The 24,906-nt window shown below is 43.1% G+C and overlaps 1 protein-coding gene across 3 annotated transcripts in view; it reads right to left on the bottom strand.

Moving 5' to 3' along the window:
• Positions 1–6,096: 6,096 nt before the first annotated feature.
• Positions 6,097–24,906, bottom strand: part of TLL2 (tolloid like 2) — a 90,614-nt gene continuing 71,804 nt past the window's right edge. For 2 of the 3 annotated variants that reach the window (XM_018069074.2, XM_018069075.2), the window contains 10 exons: positions 23,509–23,654; positions 22,369–22,564; positions 18,238–18,363; positions 16,327–16,487; positions 14,810–14,990; positions 13,383–13,508; positions 12,425–12,552; positions 11,421–11,634; positions 10,140–10,390; positions 8,803–8,937 (listed from right to left, as the gene is read on the bottom strand). In XM_018069074.2, coding sequence (XP_017924563.1) covers positions 8,803–8,937; positions 10,140–10,390; positions 11,421–11,634; positions 12,425–12,552; positions 13,383–13,508; positions 14,810–14,990; positions 16,327–16,487; positions 18,238–18,363; positions 22,369–22,564; positions 23,509–23,654 — 1,664 coding nt within the window. Of the gene's footprint in view, positions 8,938–10,139; positions 10,391–11,420; positions 11,635–12,424; positions 12,553–13,382; positions 13,509–14,809; positions 14,991–16,326; positions 16,488–18,237; positions 18,364–22,368; positions 22,565–23,508; positions 23,655–24,906 lie in introns of all 3 variants that reach the window. The other variant, XM_018069073.2, reaches the window with a different exon arrangement.

Consider the following 24,906-nt stretch of genomic DNA (forward strand, 5'->3'; position numbering starts at 1 on the left):
AGAAGAACCTTGTGTCTTTTATCAAAGAATTTGTTGAGACATGTATCTTAATTCAGTGTCAGGACATGTAAAAGACCATCTGGTAACTGCTGTGATGCCTAGTGCCCTGCTCCCCTCACCATCCCCTCTCCCACTGTCAGAAAACAGAAATGAAATCTGAAACAACACACACATTCCCTTTAGTGAAAGGAGCAGGAAAGAAGTTCCGTTGTATTACAGGCTTAGCAAAATAACTTCTAGTTGGATTTGATAATTTTTAAATAAACAGGAAAACAGGTACAAATGCAGGAATCTGGGTACTTTAACACTCTCACCTTTCTTTATTGCTGCAAAATACCATCAGCATCATTAAGACAGTCTGTCAGAAGATCCACATCAACACTGACTCATAAAAACAGAAATTTCTCTTCCAGAATTCCACCCCCCGGCTCCTACAGATAACATGATGGTGTGCAGCTAGCTGATCTTCACCCTAAGCAGTGTATTTACCAAATTTATTGTTGGATTGTAAAACCATGAGAATGACTCTGATGTCTCCTGTAGAGAAATAAAACAAAACCAAACAAAACCCCCAAACAAAACAAACCAAAGCAAACAACAAAAGCAAACCAAACCAAAAAAAAAAAAAAGAAAAAGAAAATCAGAACTGAATATTAGCAATTGGGAGATGCTTCTGGCCAGGTATGGAATGGGGAGGAGTGCTTCTGAAGTGACTGGAAATGATAACATGAGAATATAGTAATTTGAGCAGAACAAGGCAGGCATGCTAGTTACTCCAGAGAAAACAAAAACTCTGTCATGCTGTTGAAGATATGAGGAAACACGCACTGGTTTGCCTGAATTGTTTATACCATGTAAGGCCTCTGAGTAGTCAGGGGCCTTACTGTTTAATTACACCGGCATTTATGCCAACAGCTCCAGAGTGAGAAAGGGTAAGGCTGTGTAACCCCACTGCAGTTTGGGAGCTGGAGTACAACAGTAGCTTGTAAACCAGCAAGGACTTGCACCTGCAACCTTTGAGTCACAAACTAATCTCATGTGTCTACTTCTGTAGATTCAAGGACAGATGAAAATGACAGAAACATATTAACTCCTCACTGACCAGATTGTTCCCACACATAGAAAGGGAAGTATTCAGAAAAATCTCTGTTAGATGTGCGGTCTGTCAGTTAGATGGGATATAAAGACTCTGCCATCCGGGAGGAATGTAAAAAGACGCTTGGAGACAGTTGAAAGCTGCTCTTAGCCTCTTTAGCTGGTGCAGCATTACTGCTGGAAGCAATACCAGGCACATTATATGGGGAGCTCTATGGGCAGCTGGGGCTGCCTGCAGGGATCAGTGCTAGTGATGGGAATAGTACTGAGAAGAAGCTTAGCTTCAGACATGGGTTACTGGGACAAGCAGTTGCAGGAACCTCTCCTATAATCCAGGGGCAATTAATATGCACTTCTGTATGAAACAGCTCCTTTAAGACACTTATGTGAGAACACCAGTCAGTCCCAGAAGTGTGTAAGGATTAAATAAACTGAAGAGAAAGATAAAACTGCTGAGGTCTCCCTTGCAGCTGAGATTGGTGCTCTGCAAAGTGTCAGGAAAAGGGCAAAAGAGCTTTGCTTTGCATCCACAAAAAGCCAGCAGAGAGGGAGCTGGCAGAAAGCTGTCCTTTTTCTGCCTGCAGAAGTTCTGTTGCCATGCACTGAGGAGGGAGAGCCTGGTTCTTCAAAGCAGGAGGTCAGTGCAGTGAAAGTTTTTCAATAGCAGGTTGTGGAGAAGGAAGGCTCAAGATGCGAGTCATGAGAGATTTGGATCAGTCCAAGTCCTGTAGTCTAGGAGAGGGGCACAGCACTATGTGTTGAGGACCATAATCCACAACAAAGTCAAAGAGGGGGTGAGATTACCAAAAGATCCAGAATTTATCCTCCCATTACAGATACCAGCTGGAGGTTTGTTTAGAAATGTGGCCTTTATATGCAAGCAATGAACACTGTACTGGAAGTTTAACCTTTGAACAGCTGAGCTACGGGACTGCAGATGTTGTGAAATGCCTCTTGGCATGCAGACACAGCTAGCAATTGGCCACTGAGTGAAAAGGATCTCTTTCAAACTCTGCTTAGAGGTGCAGGTACTGCTGCATCCAGGTTGCCAACTGGGAATGAAATATAGCAGACATTTCTCACCCAGATTTCATACTGTGCCTTCCTTGGACTTACTCACTAAACCACAGCTTTGTGAATAGCTGACTTGTTAATTTGAGCTTGGATTTTCATACCTGCCCCTTCTCTGACGCTGTAAATTTCTTTCTTTCTTCATGGCTAAAGACAGTGCACTTAATGAACGCCATTATTATTTCTAGGGCTGTGCGTGCAAGTTAAGTGAAAGTTTGAACAGATAGAGCCACATCAATAATATATTTACATATGGTCACCTTTCTCAGGTCAAGTTCTTTGTGAAACTACATTTGTGTATGCAATGGAATAGGTCTGTTACTCACAATAACCTGATTGGTAGCCCTTGATTTGAGAAGAAATGTTTTTCCTAGCTTATTCTGTCACCAGGGTTAAATACTTAGTTTCCTAAGGTGGGACACAAGAAGATAGACCATATAACTCCTTACTTATAGGAAAAACCTAGTTCTGCCCTTAAATCTCTAACAGGTGATTTGTAGGGCAGTGGGTATTTGTGCTCTCTTCTGACTTGAATTACAAAATTCAAGATTTGGGATATCCTAAGACTTCATATTTGGAAACTGAAGTGTCTAACCTGCTAGCAAGCAAATACAGAAAGCCATAGCAAGACACTGAAAAATAGGTTGTTTCTTTCAGTTGCCCCATGGTTTAAAGCCAGTGTCTCAAGTTACTTGCAAAAATGGATCAGTATACAAGTTTGTATTCAGCCTCATCAGGAGAGACATGAAGATTACGACTGACCTCTAATTTAGTTACTTAAAAAAAGAAAGCAGAGGATGCTTCTAATCCTCCTGATTAAAACTCCTGACCATTGCTCTGAAATTTCTAAATGTAAAGTGATTGTAACTAAATACTATGAGACCTTTCTATGCCTGCACTGCTCCTGCTTTTGCTCACAGATTGCCCTGGCTACTCCAGAGTAACTTTTAAGGGGCTCTGAGTACCAGTTACTCTGATACGAGTCAGGTAGGTTTCCCGACAGCATCGACTGCCTGCCAAGAGCACATCTTGGGTGAGAGAAAACCTTTTACTGCAGCTGAGGGGAAAACTAAACATTGCAACCCTTCCCTCTCCCTTCTTGCCATTCAGTAACTCATAGCATCCTGCAGACCTGGAAAGAGAGACCACAAGGAGACAGGCCTCTTCCCCAGCCAAGTCCATATCACTGGGACCCTGCATCTCAGTGCAGAGAGCCTCTCATGGAAGGGAGGGGAGTTGGATGAATGCAATTAACACACACCGGATGATCAGGTGCTCTAGATTTACATCTCAGTTTTAACACAGATGCTTCCACCTCTCAGCATCAACTGTCCAACATACAGATAATACTCCATTTCCCCTAGCTTTTCTTGCACTTGCTCAAACTGTGATTGCTGATGGGCAGGGACCACTCCCTCTTTGGTGCCTATACAGCTCCATGGGTAACAACTCACCAGTTCTTGGATGGAGCTGGCACAGGCCATTCACTGGGTAGGGCTGAGGAAGAGAGACAAAGGGAGATCCCAAGGGGACCAATAGGGGGAACTGAGAGAAGACCAACAGAGGTTAGAGAGATCAAAGCCATTAATATATTATTTCTGTTTGTATGCCATTAACAAGTAACTTTGTGCTGCACTTCCATAAGTCTTCCATTGATCAGTGAATGCTCATGGAATTAGTTCATTATTGCATTTCAGAGGAGAATGTTGCTTTAGCCCAGAGTCAGCTAGCTGCTGGGAGGAGGGAGGTTTCACTCTCAGCCACTCTCACCTGGCCATTTTTAAACAGATACCAGTGTGTTTCAGCTCCCAGGACAAGAAATCTCCTGAAGGGTCCACTTCATGATTCAGGGCATCAGTGTCCTCTTTGCTCCAACTGCCCTAAGACCAGGCAATACCACCAGGACAGAAAAGCTGGGGCAGATGTTAAAATCCAAGCAGATATCTGAACCTATCTGTTGCACCATAAGGAAATGCACAGCAAACAATCAGCTTGACTGATCAGGGCAGACAATGGGAGGGTTAAACACCCCAGGGAGCTTTTCAACTGATAGATAACTGGTTCAGTGGCCTCACCTCTTCTGCTCTCTGATGTCCTCATCCTCTCACTACTTCCATCCAAACAAAGCCAACCAACTCCTACTCACCATTTTGCTCTTCTCCCCGAGAAATCCCTGCATGCAGTAACAGCAGACTGCCCAGTGCCAGGGTTAGTGCTTGTTTTAAGATGAGTTTCTCTTCCTCCTAATACACAAACTGTGGACCTGCAAAGAGGAAGAGATGATGGCATTTCTCTTGGGCTGACTCAGACAACCTGGCTGGGTCCCAGCACACCTGACAGAGCCAGGTCCCTGCCAGGGGCAGGGTCTGGCATGCACCTGGGAAGCTGGGCTTCAGGGCACTGGAGACTCCACCTCTTCTCTGCCAGATACATGGCAAATAAGAGCTCCTGGCTCCAAGAGTATGCTTAGGGTGAGCCACAGATCAGCTTGAGGGGAATCCTGCTTTTGGTTTCTAAGGCTAGCACCTTATCTGTCAGAGCACCTGCTGGAAATGTCAGAACAAAGTGAAGGATTTCTGCTGGCTTAATGCTGAGACCAACAAGCCTGTCTGGTCTGAGGCATCATTCTTTGTCTGAGTGAGTTGAGCCACTGGGTGCTTGCGTTTTTAAAGGATGAAGAATCTTCTGGCAGACAATGGATATGCCCTTTATCAACTCACACACAGTGACTGGATGGTCTTTGGGCACTTTCTGGAAAATTAAGTCCTGTTTCTATAAGTAAGTAGAGAAAAAAAGGACCAGCCCTGTCACAGCACTGGTGGCAGACAGTGTGGAAAGAGATATTAAGGGAACATGATAGTTGAACAGTAGAGACACTACAAACCTGCAAAAGATCTTTACACACGCAATAGATAGATCATGCACACAGTAAGAACCTATCTTGCTGTAACCTCAAATGTCTCTGTGTTTCTTTAACAGCTATGACTCCAGTTCATATCCCACCTTCTATTTTACCTCCCATTTCCTACCAGCTTCACTTGGGCTGCATCATTTCTAATGTTTAAACATTGCTTTGCTTTGTAACTATCCATATGACTGAAGACTCATGGGTGTCATTTTGGAAATCATGTCTACCTACTGTCTTGACTGTCAGCCTCTAGGTTCATTCCAGGGTCATACTGTGCCATGGTACTCTGATGCAGGAGGCTACATGGGGATGCTTATTCCTTACTTCATATCCGTTGCTGCTTTGCCTTTGGGAACAGCTGGGAGGAAATTCAGTCACCATGAAGGCTTGGGTAGCTTTGACACACCACAGGAAATGTTCTAGGTGGTAGGTCACAGATGAACTAGGTATGTGTTGAGGAAAGAACACAGACATGGTTCTTAGCAAGCAGGGTAGACATCAAGAACTAGACAGAAAGAGGAAGAAAAGCATTTCAGGTTCTACCTATCGGCATTTGGCTGCCATGGTGCATGGACCACAACTTTGCAATACGGAACATCTGCCTCATGCTCATCCTGCTGTCCTTTGCACAGGAGTTTCATGTCTCTTGTCTTTGGGACCTGCTGATGAAGGCCATAGCCTGTAGTGTAGCAAATAAGCCTAATCCTTTGAGGTATACTTATGGACTAATTACCAGATCTCTAATGTTTATCACTGCAGATCTGTATCTCAGCCCACTAAAGTGTAAGTGCGCAACACGAAACAACGATGTAGCTCTTTGGCTGAACAACTTGTTTCTCTGCCCCACTTACTAATGCTCTCTTGATTGCAAAAGCGAGACAAGCCTAAAGGCTCACAGGAAAGCACTTCCTGCAGAGAGTAAATCCCACCTGGTATTAGCAGAAGACACAAACAACAAGGAATATAGTAACAAATGTCCTCCCCTTGAAGAAGTGGAAAATGCATGCATACAACAGAATGTGCAACTGAATCCACAGTCTTTAATGAATGCAGAGACTCACTCACTCGTTCTGGGCACAGGTACATTTATGATTGCCCCCACACCCTCCTCTCCATCCCCTCTAAAAAATTATTTTAGTTAGTGAAATGTAAAAACCACACAAAGGCCAGAATACATACTCACACATCAGAGGGTCTGACATTTTTTTTCTTAAGAAAATTTCACACGTTTAGAATTATTGACTGCTAGGTCCAGTCAGTACAGCAGAAATATTCTACATAGATCATTAGTTGAAATGCACAGTACAACAGTTGTGAGCACACTGTCACAAGAGACACCTGGATGAACGCTAATGAGTCTAGTACATCTGTCAAACCACATTGCAAGCATCTGAAACAAACCAGTCTGGGGTAGATGGGAAATTACCAGAACAACGAACAGAGATGTTAAAGTACATGTCTACAGCTGCTACAGTCACTTTTCCCTAGAGCCATTGCTGCCACTACAGGGTCAGGAAACTTGAACTGCTGCTTGCCACCTGAAACTTTGCTTCTGTTTCAGAGGCACTGATGTCACATTTTATTTCCAGACCTGAGTCACTGTAATTTTGCTTGAACTGGAGCAAGGAAAAGAAGGATAAACACACACCTCGTCTAGCAGTGCTCACTTCCCCAGACTTGCATGGTCAAACAGCTTGAGATCAGAGGTCTTGCCTGTAAGAAGGCCTCAAAATTTGAAAAAAAAGAAACAAAGCAGAGCTAAAAAAAACCCAAAACACAAACAAAAAACCAAAACCAAAACAGAGATAACATGATTTTATACAGTCTGCAATAAAGCTATAGTCAGTGGTACAGTATTGTTCACTTTACACTTATTAAGGCTTTGACTACTGGTCTTCTACATGCACATTTTATATACATATAATCTTCCGTGTGTGTGTATAAATTACTTTACTTTTCTTGTTCTAAGCAAGAAAATATTTTCATGCATTTGCTTCTCCTAGTATTCACAATACTTGGACCATATCCTGTTCAAGGATTTCTGGAGAGGGCTGAGTCTATTTATTATCCATCTGAAAATGCCCTCATCTCCAGGAATGTCGTTTGTGCCTGACAGTGGCGCTGGCCCCATACTTCTCCACAGTGGTACACCAGAAAGGAGGTGTCATCTCGGAGCCTGACAGCACATTGGTTATGTAAACATAGTAATCCTTGGATTATAAATACTTTATTAAAGCTAACACACCTCAGCTTTTAGCTCATAATTGCCCATGAGTGCCTTAATGAAACATTCAGAATAAAGTCTTTTTTTTAACTCCCATATCAACAGTTCAATTATGGTGGTTCCCCCAAAAGTACAGTTTTCCCTACTTTTTTCCCAAAGAAGTGTCAAGCTACCTTTTAATTCTTCAAGCCTGTGGTAGCTTCCATGAGCAAACAAGAGCAGGTCTGAGCCTTATAGCCCAAAGTGCTCTAAGTCACCATCTCACTTGCACCCTTGCCATGAAATTAAGAGACTGGGCCATGCACCAGTGACGAACAAGGAGGAAGCAGAAACCAGAAGAGCTCTTCTGTTCCTAGTCCCGTGCCTGCAGGTTGCATATGTTTGACAGGTTCCCACAGCTCACCAGAGCTGACCCGTAGCATGGCCTGTGTCCCTCTGCCTCAGGGACACCCAGGCTCCCTCTGCCCCAGCATTCCCTTCAGTGACATGCTCCAGCTAGCTGATGTTGCAGAGCACTCCTACGTTGTGGTGGGCAGCCCTGGGGAGAGCAGCTCAGCTGTGAAAAGGAAGGGCTCACAGGGAAATGGTAGTAAGCAAAGGAAGCAGTGAAAAGAAGGCTGAGAAGGCAGGCGTGGGTGGAGTGAGGAGGAGAGAGATCCCTTATTTAAGATAAGGCCTGGACTGCTGCCACAGCTCTCTGAGCTGCTTTCCCTGGTGGTGTAACTGGAGCAAGCTGTCAGCATTCCTGTTACTAAGCTTTGCCACCACCACAGTCATGCTTTGCATTCCACCACAGCATTTCCATATCAGCCACCACCTTTCCCTTGGGCACTACATCAATGTACCTCCATTCAATGTACATCATGACAATTACCACTAATCAGACACTGGGCCTGTCTCATTTACTGGGATCTAAGTAGCTAGCAGCTCTAAAAAAAATGTCCCTGTCCCCTGCCTTGCTCTCCACTCAACAATAAGCAAGACAATAAATAGAAGGGACAGAAGGAGTGATGGATGTCCAGCCATCTGGTTGTTCTCTTATTGCACAGAGTATTTTAGGCTGGTAGGGGAGAGTGGGTGGCTCAAAAAGTCCTTTGAAGAAATCCTACTGGGTATCTGTCCACATCACCTGCATCAGAAAATATGTTCAGACAGCTCATGTGGGTGCTTGGGAATTATCACCTAGAAACAAGATATGCAAGAGACGAAGGCTTTTCTCAATTCAAGTTCAGTCTTACTCAGCCTCATGGCAAGTTGTGCAAAATACAGTGTTTATGCCCTGGCAGGTATGATTAGAAGACAATTTTTTGGTCCTGGGTATGTTAACAAGAAAGGGTCATGCTAATTGCAGAGGCAAACCTTTGAGACTGGATTTAGTTTTAGTTACAGAAAATACTGTACACTGCTTTTGGCCAGGTGCACAGAAGCTTTAAAAAAAAAGGACAAAGATCACAGTTAAATGTCTCAATCTTCATATGGGAAATGTCTGTGAGGAGCAGTCAAACTACTTTCTCATGTGCAATGCATCCTGAAATTTGGTACTTATGTATCGGGCATGAAAGCCTTTCTTGTTGATGGTGTCATCTGTATGGAATCGAATCATGATGGAATCTCCTGCAGAGTAGATTTCTTCCAGAGGCTGCAGAAAAGGAAACAAGACAGTACATAGTAGTCAAGTCTACAGACTAAATAAATGTCTGCACTATGATGATAGAGTTTAAGCTCACAGTGAAGATGGATTGGCCAGTAAATGTGAAGACTGAGTGCTCAGTACCTCCTGCCCTGATCTGCCTTCCTGTGCATATTTTCCTTGGTCTTTATGTTCGAAGACTGATGCCAGTCCAATCTACAGTCTCAGTTCTTCCAGTTATTTTTTTCACAGGACTTTCTGGATATTCTTGTTCCAGTTTTCAGGTTTACTCTAATTTGCCATTATCTTTTCAGGAAATGACACAATACAAACTGGACCCTGTTTGGCAGCTGAGACTCTCCCAGGGTTCATTAGCAGCAAAACGACTTAGGTACTTATATTTCATGACAACTCTGGTTATCTGGCACACTGTTGTGAGCTGCTACAATGTCCCTGTGCTTCTCTGCAGGACCAACACTTTCCCAGCCATTCTTCATTTGTCAGTGTGCAGGTAGGTACATTACTACTCTGCTGCCCTGAATTTTTTCACTGAGCTGCTATGCCTTTGTTTATATTCCAGACCATTTCCCCAGTTTGTGAGGACTTCTTCCATACCTACTCCCTGATTGTCTCTCTTTAAATTCAATAAGAACCTTCTCCATTTCATTGCTGAAGTCCCCGAGAAATCAAACACAGACCCTCTGATTTTAAAAACCACACACCATCATTCATGCTAGAGTCACTCCTGTTAATGGGGTTGCAGGTAACAGTTTAGGAGACAGCAATGCCATTCTAGAGTCAACAAGCAGCTCTGTAAGTCCCTCCACTGTTTGCCCTTGGCATAGCATGGCCACAACGTAACCTGGCTTCAGGCAGGAAGTGACTGAGAATGAAACTGCCCTTTGGAAGCTGTTTCTCACATTTACACATCATTTTTGTGGCAGGGCTGGGGCACAGCAGTGTAGCAGTCTTGTGCTGCTGTACATGGCCCTGGGCTAAAAAGGGACTGTCCGTCAGCACCATTTTCCAGCCAACTCTGTGCATCAGATAAAATGGCTGTGATCTCCAGCCAAAGGGGAAGAAGCAAAACCCAGTCAAAAAGCATTCTCATTACCAGTTTGTGACAGCTGCCCCTCTCCAGAAATGGTATGGTAGTATTCTTCCTTGCCACCCCCAGTGATCCCTAAGAAATCACCACCATCATGGCTTACCCCTGAGCCACAGAAGCGTCCCAGACGGGGTGCAGTGCTGTCGTAACCATCATAAATCTCCATGTAGTCGTACCCACAGTCAGCCTCCTCCTCAATCTCGAATATCTGGAATATTAGCTCCACCCCATAACCATCTTCAGCTACAATCACCCATTCACAGTTGGCTTGACCTGGGTAGTTGTTGTCCCCAAACTGAGCATGGGAATATAGTTCCTTAGTTCGTACTTCAGCCTTTAGGAGCCCACCACACTCTGAAGGAAGAAAAGGGCACAAAACAGTCTCTCAAAGGCCTTACCTCACAAGAAAGACTCATCCCACTTTTGGGCCAGTCATGAGCAGAAAAGACCTCCAGCTTGAAGTACAGTAGGGAAGGTAATTAAACACTGCACCAAACTACCATAAATAGTGGTTGTTCACCACAGTGAATTCTCCAGTCACCCATGAATCCATAGACCCACAGAGCTAGGAGGAACTTGGTTCTTTTGGTACAGAACATGCGTGGAAAGAGGTGACCAGTTTAAACTGGCAGGATGGGGTTCTTGACACATTATACTCTGAGAAAACGTATTGTTTTAGAAAGCAACTGCTTTGTTCTTTGCACTTGTCCTGTAGCTGAAATTCTGACCCCAAGTGTTTTGTCAGCAGGAAGCTGAAGCACATCAAAAAACTGGGGAGCAAAACAATCCTTTTCTGCCCACACAATACACAAAAGTAGCCCTGTGTTTGTGCAGAAGGGGTATACTTTAACACAGAGTTTTCCTGCAGCCAATGAGGAAGATGCCTCTTCACCAGTCTCTCATGCACTGCCACTCAGAGCACATTTCACCTGTTTACAGTGGCAGGGATTTCAAAGAAGTGAATGTTGGTACAACACGCCCACCTCTGGGTTGCCACAGATAAGAGGATCAAGCTGTGTCTGTCCACAGCACAGCTCTGCTTCTACCATAATCAATCTAATGTGGGCCTGTTTTGTGTGTGGGCCAACTGCACCACCTCCTTTTCCGATGGTTGATGTGGAACAGAAGGGATTGTTGCTCAATCAAACACCTACAATTTAAACAAAAGAGCATGAGCAGAAATGTCCAATACCAGGAGACCTCTGAGTTGTTACGGAAGTTGGTATTTATGGTATTATGGCAGCAATGGTCTGAGAACTGAATATACAACCAGTTAAAGTTCGGGCTAAGCTTATTTGGGAGAAAAGTGTGTTTGGTTTTGCCTAGTAAAAAAATGCAGTGAGACTTGATGAGATCTTATGGCACTGGGGTATTGACAGCTTACCTGTGCTATGCTTTGCCTGGAAACCTCTCCTTTGCACAGAAGCATCAGAGTAAAACCTGAGGAACATCTTGTTGGTAGAAGCCACTACAGGGTCTGGTTTCTTGCTGCCACAGAAGCGGCCAAGGATAGGTGACTTGCTGTTGGGTCCATCATACATTTCTAAGTGGTCATAGGCACATTCTTGGTGCTGTTCAATCTCAAACTCATTGAAGGTCTACAGCAAGAATATGGAGAATTAAGACAGACATCTGTAAATCTAAGTATGCGATTTAGCAGAGGATGAAATGCCAAGTGAGAAACAGATCAAACAGTGCATCTGTCCCACTCCTCCCACAGAACAGTGTGCTTTCAGACAAGAATGATCTCAGAGTGGTAGAGCTCAGAATTCCATATCAATGTGCCATGTTGCCTTAGCTTTGCTGCCTCACATAGGTGCATGACAACAGTTATCAACTGCAAGCCTTATAAGCATTTATTTTTTTCCACTGGTAACCCTGCCCAGCACACCAAATGGGCTGTTCTTCAATATTACTTCCACTGAGCACAGGGATTATTTCCCCCAGTGCCTGGGCCATCTGCACAGATTTGGGCATGTCCTGTCATTTCCACAAGGCCATGTTGTAAAATGGCCCTGATGCCCGTCCTTCAGAGGGGCTGGGGATCAGCTCAGCCACCACCTTATTTAGATACCACCCCAACAAAGTGGTTCACAAGGAGAGGTAGGGGTGGGAGGGCATGTTATTGCCTGTAAACAGAGGGCAATACTCTGCAGTTGTCATCTGCTGGAGTATCCTCTGAGCTGCCTCTCCCCTCCTGGTGTCTCTCTTGAGACCTTCTGCCCTTTTGCAAGCCAGGGCAGCCTCCCACAACGCTCTCCTCCAAGAGCCCCAAACAGGACCTGTAGGCATCAGCCTCCTGCTCACACAGTGGTGGTGGGAAGTCACTTGAGCTCCTCACAACCCAGCCTGCTTCTCCCCTCACAGTCCCGCTCTCTGGTTACTCACCACTTTCACTCGGTGGCCAGGTGTTGCAGAGATGTCCCAGGTGCACTCTTTCCGGCTGGGGTACTTGTCAGGCCAGTTGGGACTGCTCATCATTCCCTCTGCACCACTCAGCTTGTGCTCACAACCAGCTTGAGAGAGAGAGAGCACACTGAGGCACGTCTCACATGGGAACCCTCTAGTGTCCTACATGCTCCTCTCTGCCCACTGAGACCCCTCCACAGGGCAGAGAAAGGGAAGGCTTCAGTCACCAAACAAGACCTTTTAGTATTACTGCACAGTTCTGGTGGGTTTGCCCTATACTTTTTTGAGCTAACCTGGCAGCTGGTGAAATGGACCATCTCATTCCCTTGGGCCTCATTGACCTCATTTACATCCTCACTCCCTAATTATTCTTCTGCTCCTCCATCTCATCTGCCCTGCTCCCAGGGTGATGATGTCAACCCCTCCACTGTGTTGACTCTGGTGCTGTCTCAGCCTCACATTGTTTTGCCAACTTGGAAAGCTGAATCAGCTCATGGAGAGATCAGACAAGGACCGGAGACGATACACAGGAGGGCCATGGCAGCACAGAGCAGGGGTAGTGGCGCAGGAAGAAAGGTAATTTTGGCACCAGCAAATGGTTAGATCAGCCCATCCTTTTTCTTCTGACTCAAACACAATAATTGAATGAAGCAGCAGTGACCGGTCTAATGGTGATGTCCCACAACTGCTCCTTTTGCTAGCCCAGCTTCTTATTCCCACCCTGTCTCCCCTATGGTGATATAGAGGGCAAGACTGGGGAATGGGTCAGCCCCCTACCCCTTTTTCTTGGGCAGTTTTTCAGCTAGCTGGGGCTTTTTTGGTGCCCCAGCCCAGTACATTGTACAAACTTCCTGCCAACACAGGGCAGAAAGGACCCTGAATCAAGCCATGTTTGAAGTACCTTGGCTTTCCTGAGGGCAGGAAGTGGGGACCTTACCTTCTTTACAATCATGGCCATTTTCATGCAGCATGAAGCCATTTCTGCACTGGCATGTATAACTCCCAAAGGTGTTGATACATTCGTGCTGGCAACCACCGTTGTCTTTGGAGCATTCATCCTTGTCTGGGCAGGATCAAAACAACAAACACTGAGTTGACAGTGAGACAGACTACCACAGTCACCAACTGGGAACCCCACACCCAGGATGGCAGATAGCAGTGCAAACCTTCAACCTCTACTGCTGGATTAGTCCAGTCAGCTTTTTAGCCCAGATACTATTCTCTTCAATTGTCTATCATTTAATAAAATACATCACAAATGTATTTTATTTTATAATGTAAGTTTAATGGTTAAAGACTTCTGTCTAAAAGAAGCATATAGCAGTGTCTTATACTTTTAAAATAGAGTCAAGGAAAAGTATCACATAAATTCACTAGCTTAGGCAAAAATCTACTGGCCAGCCTTTATATTTTCAAGTTCCTTTGTGCCCTGATGAGCCTCTATTTTTAAATAGCTCTGTCTGAAAGCACAAACAGCCAGATAGGAAGAAGATCTAAGGTATGAGCTGCTCTCTGAAGCTGAAATATGCCCCAGTGGATGTTCAGGACTCTATATTCCTCAATCTCACTGTTCTGAGCATAGGATCTGCTCATAGTTTCCAGTTCAACTTAAATTATGAGCAGTTTATCTCCATTTTTTCTTGGGACAATGCCCTCCCAAGATCTCATTAACCCCATCTGTCTTCTCACTCCCAGACATACTACCAGATGAAACATATCGACCTCATCATTCCTCCTGTTAGATTTAATAAGTCAAACCCCTAGCCCTGATTCTACTCTGCACCTGTCTTAATTCAAGGCTGTTTTGCCTGATCATCCTCTGCGAAAATCATTAATACTCTTTGGTGTCCGCTGAAAAGACAGCATGAAATTGAATTTCTACTTCCAAATGACATACAATTAACCTCCAGAACTGCCTGCCAGCAAGGTCCATCACTGACACAAAGTATTCAGAACAGAAGATGAGGAACTTCCACTAACACGCACTGCTTTGATGGGAATAATTGCTGTACAGAACATTACTGGAAATTTTCTAAATCTTCTAGTTTCAGAGGAAAAAGCTTTCCTTTAATGACTCTAGGGACAGAGATAACTTCTAGAATTGGGTTCCCCATTGTTTCCTGCTGTGGAAAGACTGGAGGCATTGATGCAATCCATGCATCTTGCTGACACCACACTGTGGAACTGGACTATACACTGCACTGAGAAACCAAGATGATGGTGACATAGCACAGAGCAACCATGCTTTTAAATGTAACCATGTCAGGCTCTGCCTGATCTAACAGGAGGTTGAAGAAAATTCATCAAAACCAAGAGGTTGGCCAGAAGACACAGCTAAGCAAGTGAAAGGATACAGCCACGTACCAGAGAAGTAGTGAACTTTAAAGCCTTTCTTGGAGACTGTGTTGTCTGATTTGAACTCCAGTCTCATGTTGTTGCCATAGGATGTGATTACTTCGGGCTTCTCTGAGCCACAGAATCTGCCATGTAGCTTGGAGTCAGAAGCCAGCTCACTACGAACCTCAACATAGTCATATTTACAGACCTGACAAGAGAGAAGATTTCTCAGCTCTGTGGACTTGGAACAGAGAATTTCAGAGGAAGGGGACAGAGGCTTCACTGAGAAGGAACAGAAACGGTCTTGTACTCAATCACACTCCTAACTTCCCCAAAATCTCCTTTGTCAGTTTTCTCACCCCTTGCCTTGTTGCCCTGATTTTAAAGCACAGTTGTGTTTATCAAAACAGCAATGGTTCCATTTAATTTAGCTAAAATAATTTAGCTTATCCAAGAGCCTGACAGTGTTGAACGAACTTCAGCAGCCTACTGAATTAAGGAAGTGCCACTGCTCCCATTTACAGTGCAGAAAATGAGACCTGAATGCTTTGTTCAAACTCCACCCTGCCCTTGGCAGGACAGAGAACAGCCTCTTTTACTGGTTATTTCATTTATCCTTGAAGAACTCTACTTTATTGTTAATTTCCAATTACTTTCCTGCAAAGGCAGTACTGGGGAAGTGGGGGATGGTACATTAGGGCTGGAAAATACCTACAATTATGCAAAACTGGTAGAGAAAAGAAGTCCATTGTGCTGGTTTTGGCTGGGGTAGATTTAATTTTCTTCACAATGGCTAGTATGGGGTTGTGTTTTGGATTTGTGCTGAAAACAGGGTTGATAATATAAAGATGTTTTTGTTATTTCTGAGCAGCACTTCCAAGTCAAGGCCTTTTCTGCTTCTCATACCATTCCACTAGCAAGGAGGCTGGGAGTGTGCAAGGAGTTGGGAAGGGACACAGTCAGGACAGCTGATCCTAACTGACCAAAGGGATATTCCAGACCATATGACATCATGCTCAGTATATAAAGTGGGGGGAAGAAGGAGGAAGGGGGAACATTCAGAGTGACGGTGTTTGTCTTCCCAAGTAACCACTGTGTGTGATGGAGCCTTGTTTTGCTGGGAATGGCTGAACACCTGCCTGCCCATTGGAAGTAGTGAATTAATTCCTTGTTTTTCTTTGCTTGCTTGCGTGGCTTTTGCTTCATCTATTAGATTGTTTATCTCAACCCATGAGCTTTTCTCACTTTTACCCTTCCAATTCTTCCCCCATTCCACTGGGGGGAAGTGAGCGAGCAGTTGTGTGGTGTTTAGTTGCCAGATGGGGTTAAACCATTACATGTATTTATAATAGAACAGCCTTAATCCTTCAAGTCTATAGAGAAAGCTGATTCAGACTTCAAGGAGAACAATCACTGTTATTCATGTCATTCTGTCTTACTCTACCAGTAAGACAGAGCCTCCTCTCCCTTGTACCCCAAGGATTTATCCAGTTCTGAGTATAGCCAATAGTCCCACCTCTGAGATGCAGGGACTGGTTACGTACATCATTGCCTTCCAGATCAAACACTTCGAACTGCAGAGAGATCCGGTACTGGGCTGGAGCTACCACCTGCCAGACGCAGTTTTTGTTAGTAGGGTATTCCTTGGGCCATCCAGGGCTAGTAATGGTCCCATTGAGCTTGGTGATGAAGCCCCCACAGGCAGCTGGAGAGGCAATAAATGAACACAAGGTTTACTTGGTTCTGTTCAGACACACAGATTGGGCCACAGTGTTAACTAGGAGATGAATCAGATCTGGGTTGGTGGCACATTTCAAATCCCAGCCTCCAGAACAGGTTTAAAATGCTGGCAACTGTGAAGAAGACAGAAACCTCACCTGCCCAGTGAAATACAGAGTTAGGCTATGTCCCTGACAGTCACCACATAAGACTGATCTCCTCTTTAATCTCTCTTCTTGGGCTTACTGTGAATCAGTTGACTTGACATGCACAACACAGTTTTAAAGGCCAGCTCAGTAAATTCACCTGCACTCAGTGCTACAAACCTTACTATTTCAAGTTGATCAGTAACAGAACAATTATAAGATAATAGAATCCTAGGGAAGACACTGTCAACTCTTCAGGGGTTTATTATATGTGGACTGCTTCTTCTCTAGGGAAAATAAATGACAAAGTCAAAGACTTGGCTTTATTATCCCATTTCCTTTAAAAATTTAGGACATCTCAGCTTCATTCTCTTATGGGAGGGCAGGGCTTTTACCTCAAAGGAGTCAACCTCAATTTGCTCTTTTGCTGGAAAATTCTATTTGCAATGAAGCATTTTTTATCCTCTTTTTTCTTGCTGTTTCTTGAGAGTAATGAGATATGGCCACATCCTCAAAACCCACAGGGACAAAAGCTTTCTGTGTCTTGTTCCCAGCACCATTTTGCATTTAGAGAACTAACCCAAGGGAGCAGCTTCAATATAAATAGTGTAGCAAGCATATCTGGAGAAACAAAAGCAATTTACTCTGTTGTATGTTGCTACATTTTTAAAGACTATCCCACAAATGAAGTTTAAAACAGGAGGTTAAGAGTGAAGTTCAAAAAACGTTTGCTAAGTTATAGTGGTTCGCCCTAGTTATAGTGGCTTGACCACATTATACTGGTTTGCTCAAAATTGCAGGGAATTATTAAAAAAAAAAAAAAAGACAAAAGCCTTTTGCACACACCTAACTCTGCCCTCACCAAGTCAACAGCACTCTTCCCCAGACAGTTTGACAAAAGCAGAAGTCAGGGCAACCTGGATGACTTTGAGAGTACCACTCACAGGGTGTGGAGCTCCCTTCATGTTTCAGCTGACAGGCAGAGCTATGAGACAAGAACAATGGATGGATTTTCAGCACATCAACAGCTGTATTGGTGGCAGGAGCAAACACTTGTTGCATGAGATTAACAGTATAAATAGAAAGCTGACACAAACAGTTTCTGTTGAAGGTGTGGGGCTTTTTCCTCATAACAGAGCAGGGGAATTTACTCCTCAGTATAAAGAATGTCTGTTTTGCATGCAGACAAAACATTTATATTTTATTATATGAAGTAAATTTTTTTTCAGAAAAGAAAAAATTAGCTTTAGATTTATATACTTTTAGGCCACTCAATGGTTAGGTTGTAATGCCTACACTCCCTTGTGCTGTACTGTGGGAGATCTGGTCTGAACAACAATTTCTGGCCATGAAGGACAACTGGTTTTAGGGATGTTTAGCAGTAGAGAATCAGAGTATTTTCAGTTTTTTAACCAAAACTTGTTTTTCAATGGAAAATGTTGACAAAAACAAATTTTTCAGGTGGTGGAAAATAAACTGAAACAAAGAGGATGTAGAGGCAAGGAAAATCATCTCCAAAGACCGTTAAATTTCATTATTAGCCATAGTACCCATCCTATAGACAGATGCCTCAATCTGTAAGTTACTTACCTTCACAGCTCTTTTTATCAGCTGTCAACTCATAGCCAGGCTCACAGGTACATTTGTAACTGCCCAGTGTGTTCTCACAGTGCTGCTCACAACCACCATTGTCCGGCAGAGAACATTCATCCATCTCTGTCAGGAGAAAACCAGAACAAGTCACACTTTCTTGACCACCCAAACTTCATATTCCTCATGCAACCCTTCTGTAGAGAAGGAACAGAGCAATAGCTGCTCATCTGAGCCCATGGAGTGGCCACTGTAGCAAACCTCACAAATGCTAAAGCACTCCTAAACATGAAACCATAAAGGACTACAATTACTGTTGGTACCCACTAGTGCTTTTTCTAGACAGGAGCAGGGAAACAGAGGCTCCTGTAAAGACAACTGCCTTTTGTTCTCATTTGCCTATTTTTTTTGTTCTGTTTGTTTTAAGTTCCTTATGCTCTTGAGTGACAGAAACCAGCCCATTATGGTGCCCACAGTAATGAAGCTGAGGGAGGTCATACCCCACGGAACAGGGTGCAGCAGAGGAGCTGGGAGGACATGCAAGTAGTTCTGCCTTTTCATAGACACATGAAGTCCTGCTACCCTGGGCTTTGAAGTCAGGTTCTTCAATCACATCTCAACAACTTGAACTGACATTTTATTATACAGATAGCCAGATGTACTGGCTTTTCATCCTGACCTCTGATTCCACATGCATGCCTTAATAGATGATTTTATTAACATGGGGTAGGTTGGCCTCAGCTAGCAGCCAAAGTCCCATCCAGCTGCTGGTTCACTCCCCACCCCCTCCCACTCCAGTGGAACAAGGGAGAAAACAGGAAGAATAGGAGCAAGAAAGCTCCTGGGTTAAGACAGGCAAATTACCCACCAGTTACTGTTGTGGGCCAGACAGACTCAACTTTGGGGAATGTAATTTCATTTATTGACAATTAATATAAATATTTGAGTACTGGTTTTGGTATTGGGATACAGAAGCTGAAAACAAATATATTAAAATACTTATGGAAAACGGTTTTCTGCTCCCCTTTTCTGGCTCAACTTCACTCCATGCTCCTCTCCTCCTGTTTTATATCAGCTCAACTTACACTCAGTCCCTTCAGAAAAGCCATGAGCATGCAAAGGCAGGAGGAGATGGGAAGCCACAGTTCATACACAACTCTGCTTCTCCTTCCTTCTCATACTTCCCTCCTGCTCCAGCATGGGTTCTCCACGAGCAGGGAACATTTGCTCTGCCATGAAGCACCCCCACCTTCTCTTCCTGTGACCTTGGACTTACCTCTGCTATTTTACATTTTTTGTTCCCTCCTCCTCTCTTTCCCTGTCATTTTTAATCTATCTTAAACATGTTTTCACAGAGGTGCCACCAGGCCAGCTGATGGGCTCAGACTTGTCCTGCACTGGGTCCACTGCAGAGCCAGCTGAACCCTCTGTCTGGCACAGGGCAGCCCCTGCAGACCCCACTGCCAACACCTTGACACTTACACCCTATATAATGTTCCCGTAACAGTTACTGCTGTGGACGTGAAACAGAAACAGCCTTGACTAGATTATCACTGTAGGTCCCTTGCAGCTGAAATATTCTATTTTCTTCTATTGATAACACTGTCTTCCTGCAAAGCCTTCCCGAAGTCAGGAACCCCCACGGCAACAGTTCCAGTGCAAACAGATTTTATTTTCTGGTTTTTGTTTGTGGATTCACTATGAAGAAAGTAGAGTATTTCTTTGCTGCTCTTTTCTTAGGTATAGGTTCAATAGTTCTAATCTGGCTGTTAAATTACTTGGTTGAGAAAAAAGAGTGGCTGAAATTCCTATGATCATCAAAACCCCCTGTGATCAGTCTTTACCCTGGGAAGGATGTGTCCTGGATATGGGCAGGTATATTTTACAGAGTGTTGTTTTTCCTCTGATATTTGCCATGAAGAAGAAAGGCACAACAATGTGCGTCAGATAACCACATCACTACTAATACTTCAACCATATACAAAACAGCCTTCAGTGACACAAACAATTTGTTACAGAAATGAAGATAACTAATAAAGAATAATCCTGGATATGAGGTAGTTGCTCTTCATATCTTCCTGACATTGCCTCTTGGATGTGACAAAGGCTTACCCCGTCTAAGCTGTTTGTAGATTCATTTTCTCTGAAAAGTTAGAAGTTACTACTGCATGTTCTCATGAAGCATAGCATTCAATTCCATCCTTAACTCTGTTTTTTTTTTAGCTAAGTTATTTTCTTTCATTGTTGTAATACATGTAATTGAACCTCTATTAATTTCCTAATTCATTAAGGCAAAACTGACCTATTGTTTGGTCAGATATGGGTGGCAGTCTGAAGAGTGCCTGCAGAGCCATCTAATTTGTTTCTTTACTTTGTTCATGAAATGTCTGATAGTCACAATCCCTCTTGATATGGAGGTACAGTTTGCAGACTTTAGATCCCACCTTGAAACTCCACAGGTAGCCTGCAGGTGTGTCTACCCAGCTTTTGCACACTGACATCAACTCTGCCCACAATGCTAGCTGGCTAGAAGTTGTAGTAGACATAGTAGCTATGTCTACTGTGATGCTTGGTCCAAGCAAATACACTGCTCCTCAGCTGAAGTTACTGGCATGGACTTAGAAACAACCTACCCATCCAACAGCTACACGGTTTCTGGTTCAAATATGCGATATCTGAGCAGACACTGGAAGATCTAGTCTGCCAGCAAAACCTACACAGAAAATACCTGTGTCTGCAATTGTACTACTGTGCATGTTTACACATTTTTACATAAAAAAAGAATAAATTTATTTCTCACTATCTGTATCACAAAGAAAGCACCCCAGGTTCAAGTGTATAACTTTCTTCCCCTACGAACTTGCAGGAGAACTTCAGATTCTAGAGAATAACTTGCTGTGTCTCCATGTAGTGCTAATCCCTGAAAGACATTCTGCCACATTCAGCCTTCATTGTTCACTCCTGAAAGAAGTCAAAATGTCTTTAGGAAGAGGTACTCCCTGTGTCTTTATGGAACTTGAAAAATTTAAACAAGGAAGTCTAAACACTGTGAGAGTTGTTCAGGGACTGGAATTAAACATCACAGTATTTGCAATCACCCTTTGTCACAGATCTCTCAAATGTACTCTGTAAATTAAACTTTATTTAACTATTTTTTTTTCTGCACCTAAGTGCATGGCTTAAGAATTACAGGTTATAGATTATGAAACCTTTTTACTTGAATGGTGAAGAAGTGAATTCATGCGATAGACTAATCTCAGCAAAGGGGATTGAGCCCTGACAGGTTTGTTTGCTGTATTTCTTAATGAGCTCATGAACTAAACTTTAATTCACAGAGTACATTCTCCTGCAAATTTGAGAAATCTAAATGGACCGTGACACCCTTAACACAAGACAAAAGTTAAAGTAGAAATAAATAAAGGACTTTTGCAATCCAAATATTGGCATTGCAGCTATTATTTCTGTACAATTGTCACTGAACCTAAGAGAAACATGACTGTCTACCTTGCAGCAGTTCTGCATGTATTTTTCCCAAGCAGTTAGATATTCCATTCTTGCCTCTATCAAGTCACCAGGATGCTGGTAAAGGACCAGCTCTTAAAAAAAAGAAAAAAAAAAAGTAAAAAAAAAAAACTTAGTCTTACTCACATCTTCCTGAAGAGAATCTCAGTTTAGGAACACATTTGTCTCTCAAAGCACTCAGATTTTTTTTCTGGGATTCCACTTGCATTCAGATTTATCATCTCTCCAGAGGCTTCTTTTGGAATAGAACTTAAGCATGCAGTTGTTTTTAATACCCTTTGTGCAATATTAGTACCTTATTTGAAAATGTAAGTGTCCCCTGGCATGGCTAAATGGAGGTGACGTTCTGTCCAGCTGTACTACACCAGGTGTTAGTGCCTGTGCTGATACTGGCCCAGCAGGCTTTCTTTCTGTCCTAATCAGAGAGGTGGTGTTCATTCCTCAGTATCAAGCAATTTGTACATAAGTTTGATATTGGCAGTTGCACAGAAAAATCTAACAGCTCTTAACTACAAGTAGATACAATGATAATTGGTCGTTTGGGGATGGCAGTAGTTTAAGGGATGAATCATACCCAGCTTTGACTGTGAGAGGTACTAGATCACATACCTTTAAAGAAATTTGCTGCAAAGCCTGCTTTATTGATGGTTGCATCAGATGCAAACTTCATCCACACTTTGTTCGAACTGGATTTGATGTCTTCTGGCTTCTCGTAGCCACAGAAGTGGCCGATCAGTGGGCTGTGTTCAGTGAGGCCATCCCGGATCTCCAGGTAGTCATAAGAGCATGCATCGTGCCATTCAATCTGCAACAGGAAAAGTGTGTGCCTGTACCTCACTAGTATGGGTTCTTCAAGCCAGGCTAGCTCCCCAGATAGACTTTGGCCAGAGATCAGCTCCCCAGACAACTGGCTAGGAGGTACTTGCCTCATGGCTGCCACTGAGCTTTCCTGCAGTTGGAATTGCATTCAAGCCTAGGCACATCTCAGTTCTACCACTATTTTCTGGCTATCTTCTAGTGAAACCCAGGCCCTAACTCTCTAAAAACTGCTTTTTCATGAGAAGCTGTAAGAAACAGAGCCAAACAACTGCAAACAAAAAGGTTTAGGAAACCACTGCAGGGTCACAGCTAGGAGCTAGTAGTATCAGCCCTTTACAGGACAAACATGGTTAGTGTACCCAGGCTACAATAGCCTATGGGATAGATGGGATTTATGCACCAGCTAAGGTCCTGTCCACTCCTGTCTGTGATATATACATCAGTTGTCAAAGATAAACCATTGTGAACCTGACTAAGAGTGTAAGACATCCTATAACCAGTAGGAGAAAACCTTTTGTGAGCTCTTCAAAGCCTGTTTGCCATCTGGGAACATGATGTTTCTTTGGGGAGTCACATCCTTCAATCTGCCAAGTCCCAGTGACATGAAAAAGAGGTTTTTTGCCTGGATTGGGACCATTTACTTTCATTTGACTGGATGAAAATTTAAGGATTCATGAGTCCTTATTTAATGTCATCAACACTTTTGAGTCCCTTCTAATTATATTTGTCTAAAGCAACAGTTTTTGAAAACTCATCATAAAAACCTGGCTTCAAAATCTCCGAGCAAACTTCTGGTGAGAATAAATGATATTCTGAAGTAGTCAAAAGATTTAAAAAAAAATTACTATTTACACCACTTTCTTCTTAATTTTAAAGGACCTAAAGAGGCAAAATAATATCTGTAATATAATATACAATGACATTTCTCACCTCAAAGGCTTGGAATGTAATTCCTATGTGAAAACCCTCAGAAACTGTGATCTTCCAGATGCACTCTTTGGAAGGTCTGTAGTCATCTGGGTAATTGGGAGATTGGATCTGTCCAGCATCTTTGTGAATTTCTCCACCACAAATAGCTTCATAAAAAAGAAACAGCAAAACCCTGAGATTGCAGGTTTTTCCATAGGTAAAGCCTGCTCCTAATTCAAATCTGTATCAATATCACCTGTTATACAAAGGCAACCCACAAGTCATGGAGGTTTTTACAAATCTAACATCTTGCCTTAGTGACAGTGTCTCCTGCCTTGCTGTGCCAACGTCCTTAGAAGGTGAACTCACTGGGACAGAGAATTTTTATGAATTTGTGTGTTTCATACTCCTGGTTGCCTTCATATCTGCTTGAAACCTGCTAACAGCTCTATGAACCAAGAAAAGTTGGCAAAAAACCCCAACAACAAAACCCAAAAATAAAAAGAAGTTGCAAATCTAATCCAGCCACACGATGGCAATATTAACAAGCACAAGTTGAGCTGTTCACCACCAGACCATCAGGCTGACGGCTGTGCACGAAAAATTAAGTTTCAGTGTCAAATGTGAGAATGAGTAAGTTTAAAGACCAAGAACAGAAAATTCAGTGAAAATCTAGTTTTATAAAAAACTGGTAGAGACATCAAAGACAATAACAGTTCAACAAAATTGTCTGCAAGACTACATAGGAAATAAAGGTAAGATCACAGGCTAAAACCTGTGTTACCCCATGATGCATGACACACGTCTACAAAAGACATATGAATGTTTTGGTTGTATTCAAAGTCAAGCGAAAAAAAGCACCAGCAGTAAGTATAAGAGACATGGTACTGCAATGACACTGCCAGACATCAACCATCCTCACCCTTGGGTTCTCCCCACAATGCATTGTATTAGCAATTCAGAGGTGGGTCTACCTACAGTGTCCTGGAAATTGCTTGCATTGGGTAACACTGTCTTGGTTTTGCACTGTAAGCTGTTAATGTAACCTAGTTAAAAGCACTGTTTTATTAGTGCAGTGCTACAGGCTTTCTTAGAGAATCAGTGTTAAAGCACCTCCAAACAGTTGCACTGAAAAATTCAGTTGCAGAGCACAATTTAGATTGCAGTTTGAGTTCATAAGAGCTACAAGTGGTGCTTGAGAGAAGCTCTGAAGGACTCTTTAAAGAACTGTCTCCCCCACCTAACAGAAAGAGGACTATGAGAGCAGAGAACTGACCTTTTTTTTAAGAGCCATAAAACTGACAGCCAACAAATAATATTTTCTCCATCCACTGTGGTAGTTCAGACAACTATACTTGGAAAAGCCCTACTGCAAAATGGAAAAAACATCTGCTGACAGAGCCTGAGAAGGCAATAATG

This window comes from Manacus vitellinus, unplaced genomic scaffold (assembly GCF_001715985.3).
Source record: "Manacus vitellinus isolate BGI_N305 unplaced genomic scaffold, ASM171598v3 scaffold_15_pilon, whole genome shotgun sequence".
Classification (NCBI taxonomy): domain Eukaryota; kingdom Metazoa; phylum Chordata; class Aves; order Passeriformes; family Pipridae; genus Manacus; species Manacus vitellinus.